Source organism: Pogoniulus pusillus, chromosome 30, assembly GCF_015220805.1.
Source record: "Pogoniulus pusillus isolate bPogPus1 chromosome 30, bPogPus1.pri, whole genome shotgun sequence".
NCBI lineage: Eukaryota > Metazoa > Chordata > Aves > Piciformes > Lybiidae > Pogoniulus > Pogoniulus pusillus.
In genome coordinates this window covers 2,617,426-2,635,943 of record NC_087293.1, presented here as the reverse complement: position 1 = coordinate 2,635,943, position 18,518 = coordinate 2,617,426, and the positions used below count along the sequence as shown (strand labels likewise).

Here is an 18,518-nt window from a genome sequence, read left to right as displayed (position 1 = left end):
TGCTTGGCTTTCAAGTTTAACAAGAACCAATTTGGTTTCAAAATAACATTCTTGATTGGTAGGCACTACTTGAAAATTACAATTTGTGATGAATGCCTCTGTGACTTAGAAATATAATGATACTGCTGGCTCTCAAGGAGCTGGAGGTTTTCTCTAATGGAAAGTGTTACACAGACATTAATGTGAGGTTATCATAGATTAATTGCAGAGTACAGTCCCTGAAGATCCAGTGCTCCAGGGGAGGAGGTCAGAAAGGACATGGACCTAGTGGAGTGGGTCTGGAGGAGGGCCACAAAAATGATCAGGAGGCTGGAACACCTCTGCCACAAGCACAGGCTGAGGGAGCTGAGGTTGTTCAGCTTAGAGAAGAGAAGGCTTCAGGCAGACCTAATAACAACCTTCCACTATCTGAAGGGAGCTACAGGAAGGCTGCAGAGGGACTGTTTGCAAAGGCCTGGAGTGATAGGACAAGAGGCAATGGTTTGAAATCAGGGAAGAGCAGATTTAGATTGGATATTAGGAACAAGTTCTGCATCATGAGTGTGGTGGAACAGGTTGCCCCAGGAGGTAGTTGAGGCCCTCATCCCTGGTCAGGCTTGAAAAGGCTCTGAACAGCCTGCTCTAGTGGAGGATGTCCTTGCTGACTGCAGTGGGGTTGGGCTGGCCAGCACAGGCTCTGGCCAGCCTGGTCTAGGGTAGGATATCCCTGGCCAAGGCAGGGGGATTGGAACTAGATGATCCTTGTGGCCCCTTCCAACCCTGATTGATTCTGTGATTCTATGACTGGATGACCTTTGGAGGTCCCTTCCAACCCAAACCATTCTTTGCTTGTATGAAAGTAGAAACCAGCAATTTGTTTTCTGATGATTTGTAAAGATTAAAGAGTAAGCTTCCAGGTAGCTAATTCTTGTCTTTTGCTTTGGTACAGCTGCTATTGAAGAGGATGTTGTGAGGTACAAATACGTGAAGAAGAAAGGCTACGTGCGACTTCACACCAATAAAGGAGACCTAAACCTGGAGCTGCACTGTGACATGGTATTGTGTGCCCCACAGAACTAATCCCCCTAAACAGCAAGCTGAAAAGGAGCTGGGAGTGGAATTGCCCAAAGAAAGGAATAGTGTGTAGTTGAAAGAGAGACCAGTAAGCAGCTGTCAGTTCTTTTGCTGCCTTTTCATTACATACACAAGGCTTTGCTGTAGAATGCATTATATTATGGTATATATTATGCTACTCTATGTATAAATCACAGAATGTTAAGGGTTTGAAGTGACCTCTAGAGACCATTGAATCCAGCCTCTCTGCCAGAGCAGGATCACCTAGGGCAGACAGCAAGGAACACAGCCAGGCAGGTTTGGAAAGCCTCCAGAGAAGGAGACTCCACAGCGTCTCTGGGCATCCTGCTCCAGGGCTGCAGCACCCTCACCATAAAGTTTCTCCTCATATGGAAGTGGAGCCTCCTGTGTTCCAGCTCGTTCCCATTGTTCCTTGTCCTATCACTGGGCACCACCAGAGCCTGGCTCCTTCATCCTGACACCCACCCCTCAGATATTTATAGATATAAGATAATATTATGTATGTAATAGAGATATATTGTAAGATCTCTGTGAGCAGTCCCACACATTTTAGTGGACCACTTACAGTGAGTCAAGGTATGTGTTTAGAGCTTTGAAAGGTCAGTGACCCAAACAGTGACAAGAAAAGTAGTGAGAAAAAAGAAAGAAGACAGAGAAGAGAGAATAACCCAAGATTTCACAGCAGGTTACTAGCAGGACAAGGAATAAAGCATCAGTGCAGTCTGTCAGCCTGAGTAGTGACAGGACAAGGGGTAATGGGTTTGAGCTGGCAGAGGGGAGAGTCAAACTAGATGTTAGGAAAGGGTTCTTTCCAGCAAAGGTGGTGAGACACTGGCACAGGTTGCCCAGGGAGGTTGTGGAGCACAGAATCACCCAATCTGATCAAAGATCAGATTGGGTGATTCTGTGCTCCACAACCTCCCTGAAGATGCTCAAGGGCAGGTTGGATGAGGCCTTGAACGACCTGTTCTAGTGGGAGGTGTCCATGCCTATGGCAAGGGATTGGAACTGGATGATCTCTGAGGTCTTTTCCAACCTAAACCATTCTATGAGTACATGCAATTAAGATCCCCAGAAATAGTTCATTTCATAGAATCTTAGAATCAACCAGGTTGGAAGAGACCTCCAAACTCATCCAGTCCAACCCAGCACCCAGCCCTATCCAGTCAACTAGACCCTGGCACTAAGTGCCTCATCCAGGCTTTTCTTGAACACCTCCAGGGATGGTGACTCCACCACCTCCCTGGGCAGCCCATTCCAATGCCAATCACTCTCTGGCAAGAACTTCCTCCTAACATCCAGCCTAGACCTCCCCCAGCACAACTTGAGACTGTGTCCCCTTGTTCTGTTGCTGCTTGCCTGGCAGAAGAGCCCAACCCCACCTGGCTACAACCTCCCTTGAAGTAGTTGTAGACAGCAATGAAGTCTGCCCTGAGCCTCCTCTTCTGCAGGCTAAACTCAGCATCTCAAGCTGAGAGACTCAAGCTCCCTCACCCTCTCCTCATAGGATTTGTGTTCCAGGCCTTTCACCAGCCTTGTTGCCCTTCTCTGGACACCTTCCAGCACCTCAACATCTCTCTTGAATTGAGGAGCCCAGAACTGGACACAGTACTCAAGGTGTGGCCTGACCAGTGTTGAATCCTGAGCTTTACAGGACAAACCCTTATCATACCTTTTTTTTACTTCTTTTTTACTTCATTTTCTAAGGTTCAAGCTTTCAAACATCTTCCCCTTGCCATTGAGAGGTAGAGATTCATTTTAAAACCCAGCAGAGTGTTTTTATAGTCTGTAGAGTCTGATTCTGGGGGAAATCTGTGACTCTTAGAATAACAAACACGAGAAGAGTTATGCCAGACCGAGGAGTTGTGGCAACGTTGATGTCTCCGACGTCACTGCTTGCTTATTTATTTGGACAGCCACATCTATAAAAGGAAACAAAGTTTTCAGTGTAAAAAGCCCAAACCTTCCCTTGTTTACTGAGATTTTTATCTCAAGAGGTTATAGGTCTGAAGGTTTTAGGAAGTAGAAGGATGAGAAGAGGGATTTAAATGGTAAAATTTCTGCTTGTTGTGACCCTCACAGAATTTCAGGAGAGCGATGCTGGCTAGGAGCTGGGGTGAAATGCAGAGGTGCTCTGGGAGAATGCATCCTTTTTAGCCTTGGAGAATGAAAAAGGAGCAAACAGGACAAGCTTTCCCTTCTCTTCCTTTCTCTCACACGAGTAAGGAGCAGGATATGTGTAAACATCTCAGGCTGACCTATGGAAACCATAGGAGAATCTCCACAGCAGCTGCCATGCCAGTGACTCTGTAGGTGCCTGTCATCCCTGCAGGTGTTTTCCGTGCTCTTAAATAGTAACACTGTGTCATAAGGCAAAAAGCAGAGGATGTTAGTACAGCAATATTTGGGGGAAGCAGTAGAATGAGCAGATTGCCTTGAATCATTTGGTTTGCCATATGTTCTCAAGTTGGCTCCTGCAGGCTGACTGCAGCTATTCCTACTAGTGTGGGTGTTCTGGCCACGTGTGTCACTGGTGTCACTCAGTCCTGAGGAGCCTCTCTCAATTGCCTGTTATAAACTTCCTGGAATATTGTGTCCAGTTGTGGGCTCCCCAGTTCAAGAGAGACAGGGAGAGAGTCGAGTGGAGAGCTACCAGTATGACTGTGGAAATTGAACATCTCTGCTCTGAGCAAAGACTGAGAGCCTTGGGGCTGTTTAGTCTTAAGAGGAGGAGGCTGAGAGGCTACCTGTATCTGCAAGGTAGGTGTCAGGATGAAGGTGCAGGCTGATTTTGGTGGTGCCCAGTGACAGGACAAGGAGCAAAGGGTACAAGCTGGAGCACAGAAGTTCCACAGTGTCCACTTCTGGGCTCCTCTATTCAAGAGAGTTGTTGAGATACTGGAGAAGAGCGACGAAGCTGGTGAGGAGCCTGGAACACAGCTCTGTGAGGAGAGGCTGAGGGAGCTGGGGGTGTGCAGCCTGCAGAAGAGGAGGCTCAGGGCAGAGCTCATTGCTGTCTACAACTACCTGAAGGGAGGCTGTAGCCAGGTGGGGGTTGGTCTCTGCTCCCAGACAACCAGCAACAGAACAAGGGGACACAGTCACAAGTTATTCTGGGGGAGGTCTAGGCTGGATGTTAGGAGGAAGTTGTTGTCAGAGAGAGTGATTGGCATTGGAATGGGCTGCCCAGGTTGGTGGTGGAGTCACCATCCCTGGAGGTGTTCAGGAAAAACCTGGATGGTGCACTTAGTGCCATGGCCTGGTTGACTGGATAGGGCTGGGTGCTAGGTTGGCCTGGATGATCTTGGAGGTCTCTTCCAACCTGGTTGAATCTGTGATTCTATGAGGAGACACTTCTTTATGGTGAGGGTGATGGACTCCTAGAACAGGCTGCCCAGAGAGGTTGTGGAGACATTCAAAACCTGCCAGGATGTGTTCCCGTGTGGCCTGTCCCAGGTGATCCTGCTCTGGCAGTGGGGTTGGACTGGATGATCTCTGGAGGTCCCTTCTAACCCCCACCATTCTGTGATTCTGTCTGGTACCCATTGTGTTGCCTTTTCTCCTCCCATTCACACACACTGTTTCCTCCTGTGCAGGTTGGAAGTGTGCACTGTTTTACACAACCAGACCTGCTCCAACTCTGGCCTCGAGCTATCTGTGTCTTTCATTTCTTTGTGTCAGTGAAATCTGAGTGCATTAAGCAGACCCTTGGCACTCTGGAGAGGAAAAAAGATGTATATTTAGAAGAAGTAGGAAAAAGTTGCTGCTTTGAGAACATTTTCACAACATCCTCTTTAGGTCATCAGCCTAGGTCTATTAAATCACTTCTTCTGGGAGGGACCTGATTTACTGCCTTTACTATATAAGGAGTTTGTGCTTCTAACTTTGGGTTTCCTGTGTTACACTGTGGTTAGACACATAAGGTAGCTCAGTGCAGATAGAGCAAACATAGAAGCATAGAATGGTCTGGGTTGGAAAGCACCTCCAGGGTCATCCAGTCCAACCCTCCTGCAGTCTCCAGGGACATCCTCCATTAGATCAGGTTGCTCAGAGGCTTGTCAAGCCTGACCTTGAGCAGCTCCATGATGGGGCCCCAATTACCTCCCTGGACAAACTGTTCCAAGTGTTCCATCACCCTCATGGTGCAGAACTTGTTCCTAACGTCCAGTCTAAACCTGCTGTTCTCTAATTTCAAACCATTGCCCCTTGTCCTATTGCTCCAGGCCTTTGCAAATAGTCTCTTTGCAGCCTTCTTGCAGGACCCCTTCAGCTACTGCAAGGGTGCTATTAGGTCTTCCCAGAGCCTTCACTTCTCCAGGCTGAACAGCCTCAGCCTATCCTTACAAGCATATAACACAAGTATATGTCACAAACATATCCATTGGGTCTACTGAGACTGCAAAGATGGACCTGGAAAATGTCTTGTCAGTGTGAAACTAATGGTTGGATTTGATGGCCTTGAAGGTCTTTTCTTATCTGGTGAAAGGCCTGGAACACAAACCCTGTGAGGAGAGGCTGAGGGAGCTGGGGGTGTGCAGCCTGCAGAAGAGGAGGCTCAGGGCAGACCTCATTGCTGTCTACAACTGCCTGAAGGGAGGATGTAGCCAGGTGGGGTTGGGCTCTGCTGCCATGCACCCAGCAACAGAACAAGGGGACACAGTCTCAAGTTGTTCTGGGGGAGGTCTAGGCTGGATGTTAGGAGGAAGTTGTTGTCAGAGAGAGTGATTGGCATTGGAATGGGCTGCCCAGGGAGGTGGTGGAGGCACTGTCCCTGGAGGTGTTGAAGCAAAGCCTGGCTGAGGCACTTAGTGCCATGGTCTGGTTGATTGGCTAGGGCTGGGTGCTAGGTTGGCCTGGATGATCTTGGAGGTCTCTTCCAACCTGCTTGATTCTATGATTCAATCTAAGAAGTTCTGGGATTCTGGGAAATGCCAAAATGAAGTCTTACTAAACACATCCAGCTCACTCAGCTTGTGCATATGCATGATAATAGTCTTAATGAATCACATACCAAGTGTTTTGTCAGCTCTCCTGCCTTATTCAGGGCACAGGTTGAACCAGTTCTGGGAGCTGTTTGAGTGATTTCCCATTGGAATGGGCTGCCCAGGGAGGTGGTGGAGGCACCGTCCCTGGGGGTCTTCAAGAAAAGCCTGGCTGAGGCACTTAGTGCCATGGTCTGGTTGACTGGCTAGGGCTGGGTGATAGGTTGGACAGGCTGATCTTGGAGGTCTCTTCCAACCTGGTTGATTCTATGATTCTATATGCAGGATTTGGTTTTCCTGAAGAAGTGCACAATCTGGGAAAGGTCCTTAAATGAACTCAGGGGACCTGGACTCTGTCATAATGCTTGCCCAAGGTATTTGGTGCCTGACTTTTCAACACATTTTGCATGGGTAGTAGCCCAGCTTTTCAGAAAGAAAAGGAGGAGCAAATTCCAGCCCAGAGCTCTGTGTTTATGCACACTGAGATCACCAGCAAAATTGGACCCTCGGGATTGCACACACAGGATTGTGCTACTTGAGCCACTGAGAGCAAATAACAGTATTAGGTTGTCAGTGCTGTTTGAACAGACAAAATCCCTGTGATTGGCAGAACTCATCCATCTGCTCTCTCAAGTGGCACAACTGCAGGAGAGGAGCAAGTGTATGATTTATAAGGCACATTACAGTGGTGCTTGGCTTGTCTTTTTACAGGCTGGGCACAGCCTGCCCTCTTCTTCTCTTTGCCTGACCACAGGCTCCCTTTTTAATTGCTGAGTGATACTCAGTGCTCTGGTTATTATGGAAGCCACCCATAGCAGTGGTTGTGTTTGCACAGTGCTGCAAATGTGTGATTGTGAAATGCTTTAGGAAGCTTGAGGGTGAAGCTGCTATATAAATGTGAGAAATGAGTACCTGTGTCCAGAGGGAGGACTTGCAACAGCCAAATCACATTTTAAAATAGCCCTGTGGGTTAGGTTTCAGTACACACTGTGAGGTGTCTATTTCTTGCTGAAGTAGACAATAGCAAGTGACACTCTTGCTGCCTCACAGTGTTCATCTGCTCTGTCACTAGGACAAGGGAGGTTATTCTGCCCCTGTGCTCAGCACTGCTCAGGCCACACCTTGAGTGCTGTGTCCAGTTCTGGGCTCCTCGGTTCAAGAGAGATGTTGAGGTGCTGGAAGGTGTCCAGAGAAGGGCAGCAAGGCTGGGGAGGGGCCTGGAACTCAAACCCTATGAGGAGAGGCTGAGGGAGCTGGGGGTGTGCAGCCTGCAGAAGAGGAGGCTCAGGGCAGAGCTCATTGCTGTCTGCAGCTCCCTGAAGGGAGGCTGTAGCCAGGTGGGGTTGGGCTCTGCTGCTAGGCAAGCAGCAACAGAACAAGGGGACACAGCCTCAAGCTGTGCCAGGACAGGTCTAGGCTGGATGTTAGGAGGAAGTTGTTGTCAGAGAGAGTGATTGGCATTGGAATGGGCTGCCCAGGTTGGTGGTGGAGTCACCATGCCTGGAGGTGTTGAAGCAAAGCCTGGCTGGGGCACTTAGTGCCATGGTCTGGTTGACTGGCTAGGGCTGGGTTCTAGGTTGGGCTGGATGATCTTGGAGGTCTCTTCCAACCTGACTGATTCTATGATTCATTCCTGTGGACTGTATTTAAGCAAAGTATTCTTGCAGTTGTGCTCTCAGCAGTCTGCTTCTGAGATCTACCCAGTACCTCTCTGTATTCAGCACCCCCCTTGGGTTCTTACTGCCTCTCCCTTCACAGCTCTTTGGGCTCCTGTTCTTTCTTTGCCCTGCTTTCTGAGAGCTACCTGGCAGCATGGCTTATCTGGAGTTCAGTCCATATGTAACTTTGATTTAGAAATAAATCTGGAGATCTTCATAATAGCAGTCCTTTAAAGTGCCAATCAATGGGATTGATAGCCACGAGATTTTTTTTCCCAGCACCAAAAACCTAATCAAGAAATGTTTTCTATTGATCTAGGGCAGGAAATCAGCACTGCAGTGTGATTGAAGTCATCAGTTACTTTGTGACAGGATTCAGAAACAGAGCATGAAATAGGGCTGGAATCCAAATACCTTCTGTGTTCGAAATCACTTGTTCAGAGCACCAGCATCAGAAAGATCACAGTACAACAGTATCACAGTATCACAGTATCACCAAGGTTGGAAGAGACCTCACAGATCATCAAGTCCAACCCTTTACCACAGAGCTCAAGGCCAGACCATGGCACCAAGTGCCACGTCCAGTCCTGCCTTGAACAGCTCCAGGGACGGCGACTCCACCACCTCCCCGGGCAGCCCATTCCAGTGTCCAATGACTCTCTCAGGGAAGAACTTTCTCCTCACCTCCAGCCTAAATTTCCCCTGGCACAGCCTGAGGCTGTGTCCTCTCGTTCTGGTGCTGGCCACCTGAGAGAAGAGAGCAACCTGCTCCTGGCCACAACCACCCCTCAGGTAGTTGTAGACAGCAATAAGGTCACCCCTGAGCCTCCTCTTCTCCAGGCTAACCAATCCCAGCTCCCTCAGCCTCTCCTCGTAGGGCTGTGCTCAAGGCCTCTCCCCAGCCTCGTTGCCCTTCTCTGGACACGCTCAAGCATCTCAATGTCCCTCCTAAACTGGGGGGCCCAGAACTGAACACAGTACTCAAGGTGTGGTCTAACCAGTGCAGAGTACAGGGGCAGAATGACCTCCCTGCTCCTGCTGGCCACACCATTCCTGATGCAGGCCAGGATGCCACTGGCTCTCTTGGCCACCTGGGCACACTGCTGGCTCATGTTCAGATGATGTGTGACTTAAGTCACTGACCTGAGAAAAAGCAATGCAAAAGCTTTAGAAGATAAACTAGATATTTCTTTTCCCACCCTTTTGAGTGTGAGCCTCAAATGAGCAGAGGCACACTGCTGTTCTCTCTGTGTCCCAGTGGTGTGCCTGCTTGTTTTTCTCCCGCTCTCCTGACTCTGATAAGGTTTGTTCCTCCTGATGGGGACTAATCAGATAGCCATTTGTTAGGGATGTTTTCCAGGAAGCTGACTTCAGCTGGGCACAAGCCTCAATTGTTGTATACACTAATTGGAAACAAACCTTTCAGAAATTCTGCCTGCCAGCAGTACCGATGGCAGTGCAGAGCTCTAACAGCATCCAGCAAGTGTTAGTCCTGTAGCTCTGGTCTTATGCATTGCCAAACACGTAAGAAATAGCTGATGAAAGGCAGTGAATGTCACTGGAGTTCTTGTGGTTTAGTCACTGTGATCTTTCTACTCTCTTCAAGTTGTTGTAGCTGCTTTAGTCGGGGTGCTGCAGGGAACAACTGCCTGTATCATCACAGAGTCCTAGGATGGCTTAGGCTGGAAGGGAGCTCAGAGATCATCTACTCCAACCCCCCCCCGCCATGGGCAGGGATGCCTCTCAACTAGACTCAGCTGCTCAAGGCCTCATCCAACATAACCTTGAACACCCCCAAAGGGAAGGCATCCACAGCCTCCCTGAGCAGCCTATTTCAGAGTCTCACCACCATTGTACTGAAGAACTTCCTAAGTTCCAGTCTAACCCTGCTCTCCTTCAGCTTCAAACCATTCCCCCTTGTCCTGTTGCTAGACACCCTTATAAAATGTCCCTCTCCAGCCTTCCTGTAGGGTCCTTTTAGGACTGGAAGATAGCTCTAAGGTCCCCCAGGATCTTCTCTTCTTTGGGCTGAACAACCCAATCTGTGTGTATTCTGCTTATGAAGCAGTTACACCTTGTAGTGGAGCAGCCTTCTAAGGCACAAGGCAGAGCTTTTATCCTGTGCTTAAAGTCAAATGGACTTGGATGTGGAAGTACCACAGCAATATGGTGCAAGGATTTGAGTGGAGAGCTAGGAGCTGGTAAACCCTGAGTTTGCTGCAGGCTGTGGCTGTGTTATTTGGTTTTTTAAATCAATGGCATCCCAGTTTTGATTTACTGATTAGCAATAAATGTAGCTGCAATTCTGAGTTCCCAGGCAGTAACATCTTTGATAGATGTGTGATTGCTGGAGTGCAGCTGTGCAAATAACCTGGGCTGCCTGTTGGAAACAGCAGCCCTGCCTAAGAGTAAACAGCAGCAGACTCTTTGTCTCTGTACCTGTGAAAGGGAACAAAAATTCTTGTCTTTGCCTCTAGGTTGCTTTGAGCCTTTCTTGTTTAGTGCTTGTACTTTGTTGTGCCATGGAAATACATACATATATATAAAAATATCATATAATATCACAGATTTATATATATATATAAAATAAGTTTGGTGGGTTTTAATAGATATTAAACCAGTCCACAACAGCCTGTCAAAATGATCCCCAGGTGGTCCAGTTCTGGAGCCTTTGCAGGAAGGATGTGGACGTGCTGGAGCGTGTCCAGAGAAGGGCCACTGGGATGCTCAGAGGGCTGCAGCAGCTCTGCTGTGAGGACAGACTGAAAGAGTTGGGGCTGTGCAGTCTGGAGAAGAGAAGGCTCCCAGGTGACCTTCTTGTGGCCTTTCAGTATCTGAAGGGGACCTACAAAAGAGCTGGGGAGGGACTTCTCAAGATAGCAGGGAGTGACAGGACTGGGGGGAGTGGAGTAAAGCTGGAGATGGGTAGGTTCAGGCTGGATGTGAGGAGGAAGTTGTTCAGCATGAGAGTGGTGAGAGGCTGGAATGGGTTGCCCAGGGAGGTGGTTGAGGCCCCATGGCTGGAGGTGTTTAAGGCCAGGCTGGATGAGGCTCTGGGCAGCCTGCTGTAGGGTAGGGTGTCCCTGCCCATGGCAGGGGGTTTGGAATTGGCTGGTCCTTGTGGTCCCTTCCAACCCTGACTGATTCTATGATTCTATGATTTGGTGCTCTTCTCTCATCTCTCCTTTGTGAGTTCTCCTCATACAAGTGGTTGCTCTTGGGTGATGATCTGGTGGTTAAAGACATACCCACAGTGGCAACTGCATGCTGAGCATGGCAGGCTGTGTGTAAGCTCACCTGTCTCTAAGGTTTAATAAGGTTTAAGGGCAAGTTGGCATCACAAAGAAGAACGTGAGATGGATTTCAAAGCTCCATCCAGCACTCCAGAAATGCTTTTTGAGGTTTTAGGACCTGGCAAACTGTGCTTAATGATGATGTCTTGGCATAACTATCTGAAGAAGCCATTATTCTACAAACACTGCTGCTTTAATCTTCTGAGGCCCTCTGACCTGTTAAATATGCCTCTGATCTATCAATGTGTCATCCAGCCCCTCTTCTCTGAAATCGTCTCTCCTTTTGTGTGATGAGGGATTGTTCTGAAGATCAGAAGCCTGTAAACCTCTAATCCATTTCCAGTGGGAAAGAAGTGAGTTGCTGAAAATCTCTTTTGGCCCCCTGGCATGCTAGGATACCCCACTCTTTCTGAATCCCTCCTTCTCTCTCTTAACCATCCATTCTGCCAGCATCATCATGGCACTGTATGGCACATAGCTGGCTGATGTCTTACCAGGCTCTGTTGACTTTGTATTTTGGTTGAAGGGATCAAGTACATGATCCTGACATGGTTGCAAATTATTTAGTGCATTATTTCTTTTCATCAAAACAGGGCATTGTAAGACAGAGTTGCAACTTCCAACTGTGAAAGTTCTTGTCAAAAGAAACTGAAAGCCAAGAAACCCCAAACTGTCCTTTTCCAGTGGGAGAACAGCTGGATAAAATAATTGTTTCTTGGTGTGCTTTTAACTTGAGGTGCTACAGCAATCTATTGCTCTTCTTTGTTATTGGAAGTCCAGAGAAGGGCAACAAAGCTGGTGGGAGGCCTGGAGCACAACCCTGTGAGGAGAGGCTGAGGGAGCTGGGGATGTGCAGCCTGCAGAAGAGGAGGCTCAGGGCAGAGCTCATTGCTGTCTACAACTACCTGAAGGGAGGTTGTAGCCAGGTGGGGTTGGGCTCTTCTGCCAGGCAAGCAGCAACAGAACAAGGGGACACAGTCCCAAGTTGTGCCAGGGGAGGTCTAGGCTGGATGTTAGGAGGAAGTTGTTGTCAGAGAGAGTGATTGGCATTGGAATGGGCTGCCCAGGGAGGTGCTGGAGTCACCGTGTTCAGAAAAGCCTGGCTGGGGCACTTAGTGCCATGGTCTTGTTCATTGGACAGGCCTTGGTGCTAGGTTGGTCTGGATGATCTTGGAGGTCTCTTCCAACCTGGTTGATTCTGTGATTCTAAGCAGAAGGCTCTTCACAGCCATGCTGACCAGCAGGTCACTTCTAGGTTGTTCTGAAACTAATCGTTTGAATGTTTTTAATTGGAGGGGCAGAACAGCCATGCCTGGGGAAGGAGAAATGCACTGATGTGAAATGGTAGTAAGAAGTGGCTCATCTGGATGTTGCTGTTGTGTGCTTGTCCTCAGTGCTCTTCTGCAGCAGTGAAGGGGTAGTGGAAGTCCCTGGTGGGGAACACCAGGGCACATTCAGCGTGGGGTTGAGGAAGGTGCTCAGTCACCTCTCTGTGGACCTGTCCCTGCACTGTGTGGCTTGCTGCCCTTGGCCATCTCTGCATGGTTTCCTGGCAGCCTTTGGCATTGGGTAATTGGTGGGAAGGCTTTTTGTGTATTTGAACCTCTCTGCCTCCCCAGCCTCTCTGACAAGCTGGGTCTGGGGAAGGAATCAATTGTTACTGGATTGTGTCACTTGTCTAGGTGACATTTGACAGTGCAGGCATCCCATACCAGCTGTGTCTGCCACTTAGGGATCCCAAACCAGAGAATGAGGGGGATGTTTTGGAGCTACACAGCTGCTGCTCTTCATCTTTCTCTGACATGTTTGTACCTTGGCTCCTCTGATGGGAGCAGGATGACCTTGGGAGGCTGACAGCTACCAGAGCTTTGCTGTCTAGTGGGGAAGTGGTTGCATCTTCTGAAAAGGTAGAATTTATGTGCACTCAGTTGCAGACTGACAAAATGCCAGGAAGCCATCGTGGGATCTGGGATACTCCAAGTTTTACAGCTTCTAGGGGTTGCTGAAATAGTTAAAGCTGCATCTTCATTTAAACTGTACCCACTGGTCACAGCATCACAGGATGTTAAGGGTTGGAGGGGACCTCCATAAATCATTGAGTCCAACCCCCCTGCTAGAGCAGGACCAGACAATCTAGCTCAGGTTGCACAGGAACAGATCCAGAGAGGTCTTGAAGGTCTCCAGAGAAGGAGATTGTACAACCTCTCTGGGCAGCCTGTGCCAGTGCTCTGTGAGCCTTACAGTAAAGAAGTTCTTCTTCATGTTGAGGTGGAACTCTCTGTGCTGTAGTTTACATCCCTTGATCCTTGTTCTGTCACAAGGCACAACTGAGTAGAGTTTGTCCCCTCCTTCTTGACCCTCAGCCCTTAGATATTCATAAACATTGATCAGATCCCCTCTAAGTTTTCTCTTCACCAGACCAAACAGCCCCAGGTCCCTCAGTATCTCCTCACAGGTCAGTGCTCCAGCCCCTTCAGCATCTTCATAGCCCTCCCTTGGACTCTTTCAAGTAGGTTCCTGTCCCTCCTGAACTGAGGAGTCCAAAACTGAATGCAATATTCCAGGTGAAGTCTAACCAGGGCAGAGTAGGTACTATGTTGTGCTTGCTGACCCCATCCTCATCAGCACCCAACCCTGTCTGACAAGCTCCTCAACCCTCCAGTGACTGACACATTTGAGGGAGGGGAGAGAACTCTTTTCTTTTCTCCCACTGCAGTAAATAAATCATAGAATGATTTAGGTTGGAAGGGACCTCACATCCACTACCAACTCCCTGCCATAGGCATGGACACCTCCCACTAGAACAAGTTGCTCAAGGCCTCATCCAGCCTGCCCTTGAGCATCTTCAGGGAGGTTGCTGAGCCCAGAATCCCCCAATCTGATCTTTGATCACATTGGGTGATTCTGTGCTCCACAACCTCCCTGGGCAACCTATGCCAGTGTCTCACCAGCCTCACTTGAAAGAGCCCTTTCCTAACATCTAGTTTGAATCTCCCCTCTGCCAGCTGAAACCCATTTCCCCTTGTCCTGTCATTACAAGACCTTCTCAATAGTCCCTCCCCAGCCTTCCTGAAGCCCCCTTCAGATACTGCAAGGCCACTATAAGGTCTCCTTGAAGCCTTCTCTTCTCCAGGCTACAGACCCCCAACTCTCACAGCCTGTCCTCATAGCAGAGCTGCTGCAGCCCTTTGAGCATCCTCATGGCCTCCTCTGGATTCACTCCAACAGTTCCATGTCCTTCTTGTGTTGAGGGCTCCAGAACTGCACACAGAAATCCAGGTGGGGTCTGACAAGAGCAGAGTAAATGGTGGAGGAAAAGTAATGGCTGTGGGTAGGGATGATGACTCTGCCTCTGGAGAGGTAATAGTTAACACTGACAAATAAGATGAGTGCATTAACTGCCTTATTTAACTTGAGTTGCACTCAGCTAAACTGATTGATTGTCCAAGTGAAAAATAAACCCAAGTGTGTCATTTTTTATTGGCATCTTATTTAAGCTGAACATCTTGCTCAGGCTTTGGGAAAGTTTTGGGTTAGCAACTTTCATGGCAGTACTGCAGAAGAGAAGTGAAATTTAGCTAGAAATCTTTGCTAAGCAGCTAATTAAATGACAGTGAGGTCCTGTGCAGTGAGAATGCAATAATTCTGCTCTTTGTTCTAAGCAACTTTGAAGCTTTGAGGTAGCAACACAGGCAAATGTTTGTTATCAACTCAGCAATCTCTTACCTGAGGCACAAGTTGCTCATTCTGATTCTTTTTTATGCATCTGGCCAAGTGTTTTACCCCACAGTGCTTTTTTCCTGCCTCCCAGTGCTCACTCACTGGAACCATGTTCTGCTGATCACAGATCTCACACTGACCCCACCACATTTGAGAGTGGTGTCCTTTCTATGAACTGTGTCTTTTCTGAACAGAGCCACTCCAGGCAGCTGCTCTTTGCCACCAGAACCTGCCACTGGCTCACCCCCTTGCACACAGGGGAGCTGTTATCAGGGAAGTGGAGCTGGCAGGGGGTGATGTGCAGGTCTGTAGTAAATGTTTCTCCTGCAGGAAACGTTATGGGCTTCCCACAGTGAAAGTCTCCCTGTGCTTTTGCAGTGGGCTTTGTGGAGTTTGGGATTTTCTTGGCCCTTTTACTGCGAAGCAAATGGAGTCTGCTCCTGGTGAATTAGTGCACAGTGAAGCAGGGTAGCTCAGATCACCTTCCAGTACAGTATTAGGCACTGAGATACTCCAGAAGCATTCATATGTCCAGTTTCTTTCCATGACTCAGTGGAGAGAACAGACATTAGCACCCAATAGATGGCAATTCCTGAAACCACTCCACTGCTCCACTTGCCTCTGACTAAGCTTTTATTGGGACATCTTCTTTCCTGGGAGATGGGTGGGCTACAAGGGTTGCAGATTGAAAGGGATGGGAGAATATCTCCCTCTGTGGAGATGTTCCAAACCCACCCAGATGCGTTCCTGTGTGATCTGGTATAGGAGATCCTGCTCTGGCATGGGGGCTTGGACTGAATCAGCTTTGGAGGTCCCTTTCAGCCCCTGACATTCTGTGATTGTGTGAATGGAGTCATTAAATCACCTCTTTACGGGCTTGTGCATTAGAAGAGATGCTGGAATGAACAATTCCAAGAGTGAAAATGCTCTGTGTAAAAAAAACCCCAAACCCTATGGACTAAAGCAAAACAAAATCCACCTTGCACGTTACAAACCTGTGTTAGAGAAATTGCAGCACCATTTGAAGCTTTAGAAATCTCCACCTCTAGTTCCACCTCTTTGTGTGTGATAAGATGAAGGCTACAGAATGCCATTTTAATTTGTGAGGAATGAGCTTGTCATGATTTCACATTCTTTCTGCTTTGAAACATAGGGGTCTGTGAGCACACACCGAGGCTGCCTCGCTCAGTGCATCTACTACAGTTCATCCAATTTAGAGAGGCAAAAAGAAACAAAAGGGAAGTGGAATTAACACAAGGAAATTATACAGACAGGTGAATGGCAGCTTCTGAATGCTTAGTGTGAAATTTCTCTTGGAGGTTCATGCAGATTCCCCCAGGGAGGGAGCATTTCAACATTATTAGCTCTTCACATAGTAAAGCCTTCTTGCTTGTCGTCATGGCAACAACTCCTTTCCCATCTCCTGTACCTTGGCAACAGGAGTGCCACAGGTTTTTCATCTACCCCTGGGTGGCTTTTCAGCTGCCCAATACAAATTCTGAGTTGAGGTTACTTTTACTAATGTAATGACCCATTTTAACTGATGAGGAAGGAGAGCTGCAAGCTGAGAAATCAGGTGGTGACCTGGCTTAATTAGTCTTACCTCTCAGGTCTCAGGGTGCAGCAAGAGAGATGAATTTTCTCTGGTTTGGAGCTGCCACTTCTGGCAAAATGGAACTAAAATTGGTTCAGCTGATGCTTAGAAGTGAAACAAAATAAAATCTGCATTTCTCCTTGAACTTTATCATCAGGGGTTTTCCCTGTTTTGCTTTGGGTTTCTAAATTGTATATTCCTTTCTTCAGTGTTTTCCCTGCAACCATGATTTCATAGTCAGTCTCTGAGAGTCACAGAATGGCTTAGGTTGGAAAGGACCTTAGAGATCATCTACTCCGACCTCCTTGCCATGGGCAGGGACATCTCTTAACTTGACTCAGCTGCTCAAGCCCTCATCCAGCCTGGCCTGGAACACCCCAGGGAGGAAACATCCTCAATATCTCTGAGCAGCCTATTCACAGAGTCACAGAAACATTCAGGTTGGAAAAGTCCCTTAGGATCACCAAGTCCAACTGTTAGTCCTACTCTGCAGAGCTCACCCTTAAACCATATCCTGAAGCACCACATCCAGACAAGTTTTAAACACCTCCAGGGCTGGTGACTCCACCACCTCTCTGGGCAGCTCCTTGCAGTGCCTGACCACTCTTGCTGGGAAAAAGGTTTTCCTAATATCCAGACTAAACCTACCCAGTAGCAGGTTGAGGCCATTCCCTCTTGTTCTGTGACTGTTTACCTGTGAGAAGGACCCAGCAGCAGCCTCTCCACAAGGTCCTTTCAAGTAGCTGCAGACAGTGATGAGGTCTCCCCTCAGGCTCCTCTGTTTCACACTAACCAGCCCCAGCTCCCTCAGTTGTTCCTCATCAGATTTATTCTCCAGGCCCTTCACAGCTTCCTTGCCCTCCTCTGCACTGGCTCCAGCACCTCCACATCCCTCTTGTGTTGAGGTGCCCAAAACACAATACTCGAGGTGTGGCCTCACCAGAGCCAAGCACAAGGGGACAGTCCCCTCCCTGCTCCAGAGTCTCACCATCCTTGTACTGAAGAACTTCTTCCTAAACTCCCTACTCTCCCTCAGCTTCAAACCATTCCCCCTTGTCCTACTGCTAGGCACCCTTATGAAATGTCCCTCTGCAGCTTCCTGTAGATCCTTCAGGTGTTGGAAGGCAGCCACAAGCTCACCTGCTGTGTGAGCATTCCAAGCAGCAATCTCTCTTCAGCTCTGGAACTTGGTTGGGCCTAGTAGCCCAGGTGCTGCTGGGGCTGCTATTTCCATGCAGGCTTACCTACTGAGTGTGTTAGCTAACCATAGAGAGAAAGCCTTTGCCCCTTCTCTCTGCATGCCTCTGGGCCAAGCAAAGAATCATAGAATCAACCAGCTCGGAAGAGACCTCCAAGATCATCCAGTCCAACCTAGCACCCAGCCCTATCCAGTCAACCAGACCATGGCACTAAGTGCCTCATCCAGGCTTTGCTTGAGCACCTCCAGGGACGGTGCCTCCATCATCTCCCTGGGCAGCCCATTCCAATGCCAATCACTCTCTCTGACAACAACTTCCTCCTAACATCCAGCCTAGACCTCCCCTGGCACAACCTGAGACTGTGTCCCCTTGTTCTGTTGCTGGGTGCCTGGCAGCAGAGCCCAACCCCACCTGGCTACAGCCTCCCTGCAGGGAGTTGTAGACAGCAATGAGCTCTGCCCTGAGGCTTCTCTTCTCCAGGCTGCACACCCCCAGCTCCCTCAGCCTCTTCTCATAGGGTTTGTGCTCCAGGCTCCTCCCCAGCCTTACTGCCCTTCTCTGGACACCTTCCAGCACCTCAACATCTCTCTTGAATTGAGGAGCCCAGAACTGGACACAGCACTCAAGGTGTGGCCTGACCAGTGCTGAGCACAGGGGCAGAATAACCTCCCTTGTGCTGCTGGCCACACTGCTCCTGATGCAGCCCAGGATGCCATTGGCTCTCTTGGCCACCTGGGCACACTGCTGGCTCATCTTAATCTACTATCCACCAGCACCCCCAGGTCCCTCTCTGCCTGTCTGCTCTCAGCCACTCAGTCCCCAGCCTGTAGTGCTGCTTTGGATTGTTGTGGCCAAAGTGTAGAACCCTGCACTTGGCCTTGTTCAATCTCATCCCATTGGTCTCTGCTCACCCATTTGTGCCATCTTCTGGGCTAAGGCCTCTCCTGGATTCCTGTCTCAAACTGGTTATTAAAATCCACCACTTGTCTTGGGTGTGA

General features: G+C 48.8%; 1 protein-coding gene across 1 annotated transcript in view; it reads left to right on the top strand.

Moving 5' to 3' along the window:
* PPIL2 (peptidylprolyl isomerase like 2) overlaps positions 1-18,518 on the top strand; it is a 117,340-nt gene that overhangs the window by 56,839 nt on the left and 41,983 nt on the right. Inside the window, exon 12 of the mRNA XM_064168356.1 lies at positions 929-1,035. Coding sequence (XP_064024426.1) covers positions 929-1,035 — 107 coding nt within the window. The remainder of the gene's footprint in view (positions 1-928; positions 1,036-18,518) is intronic.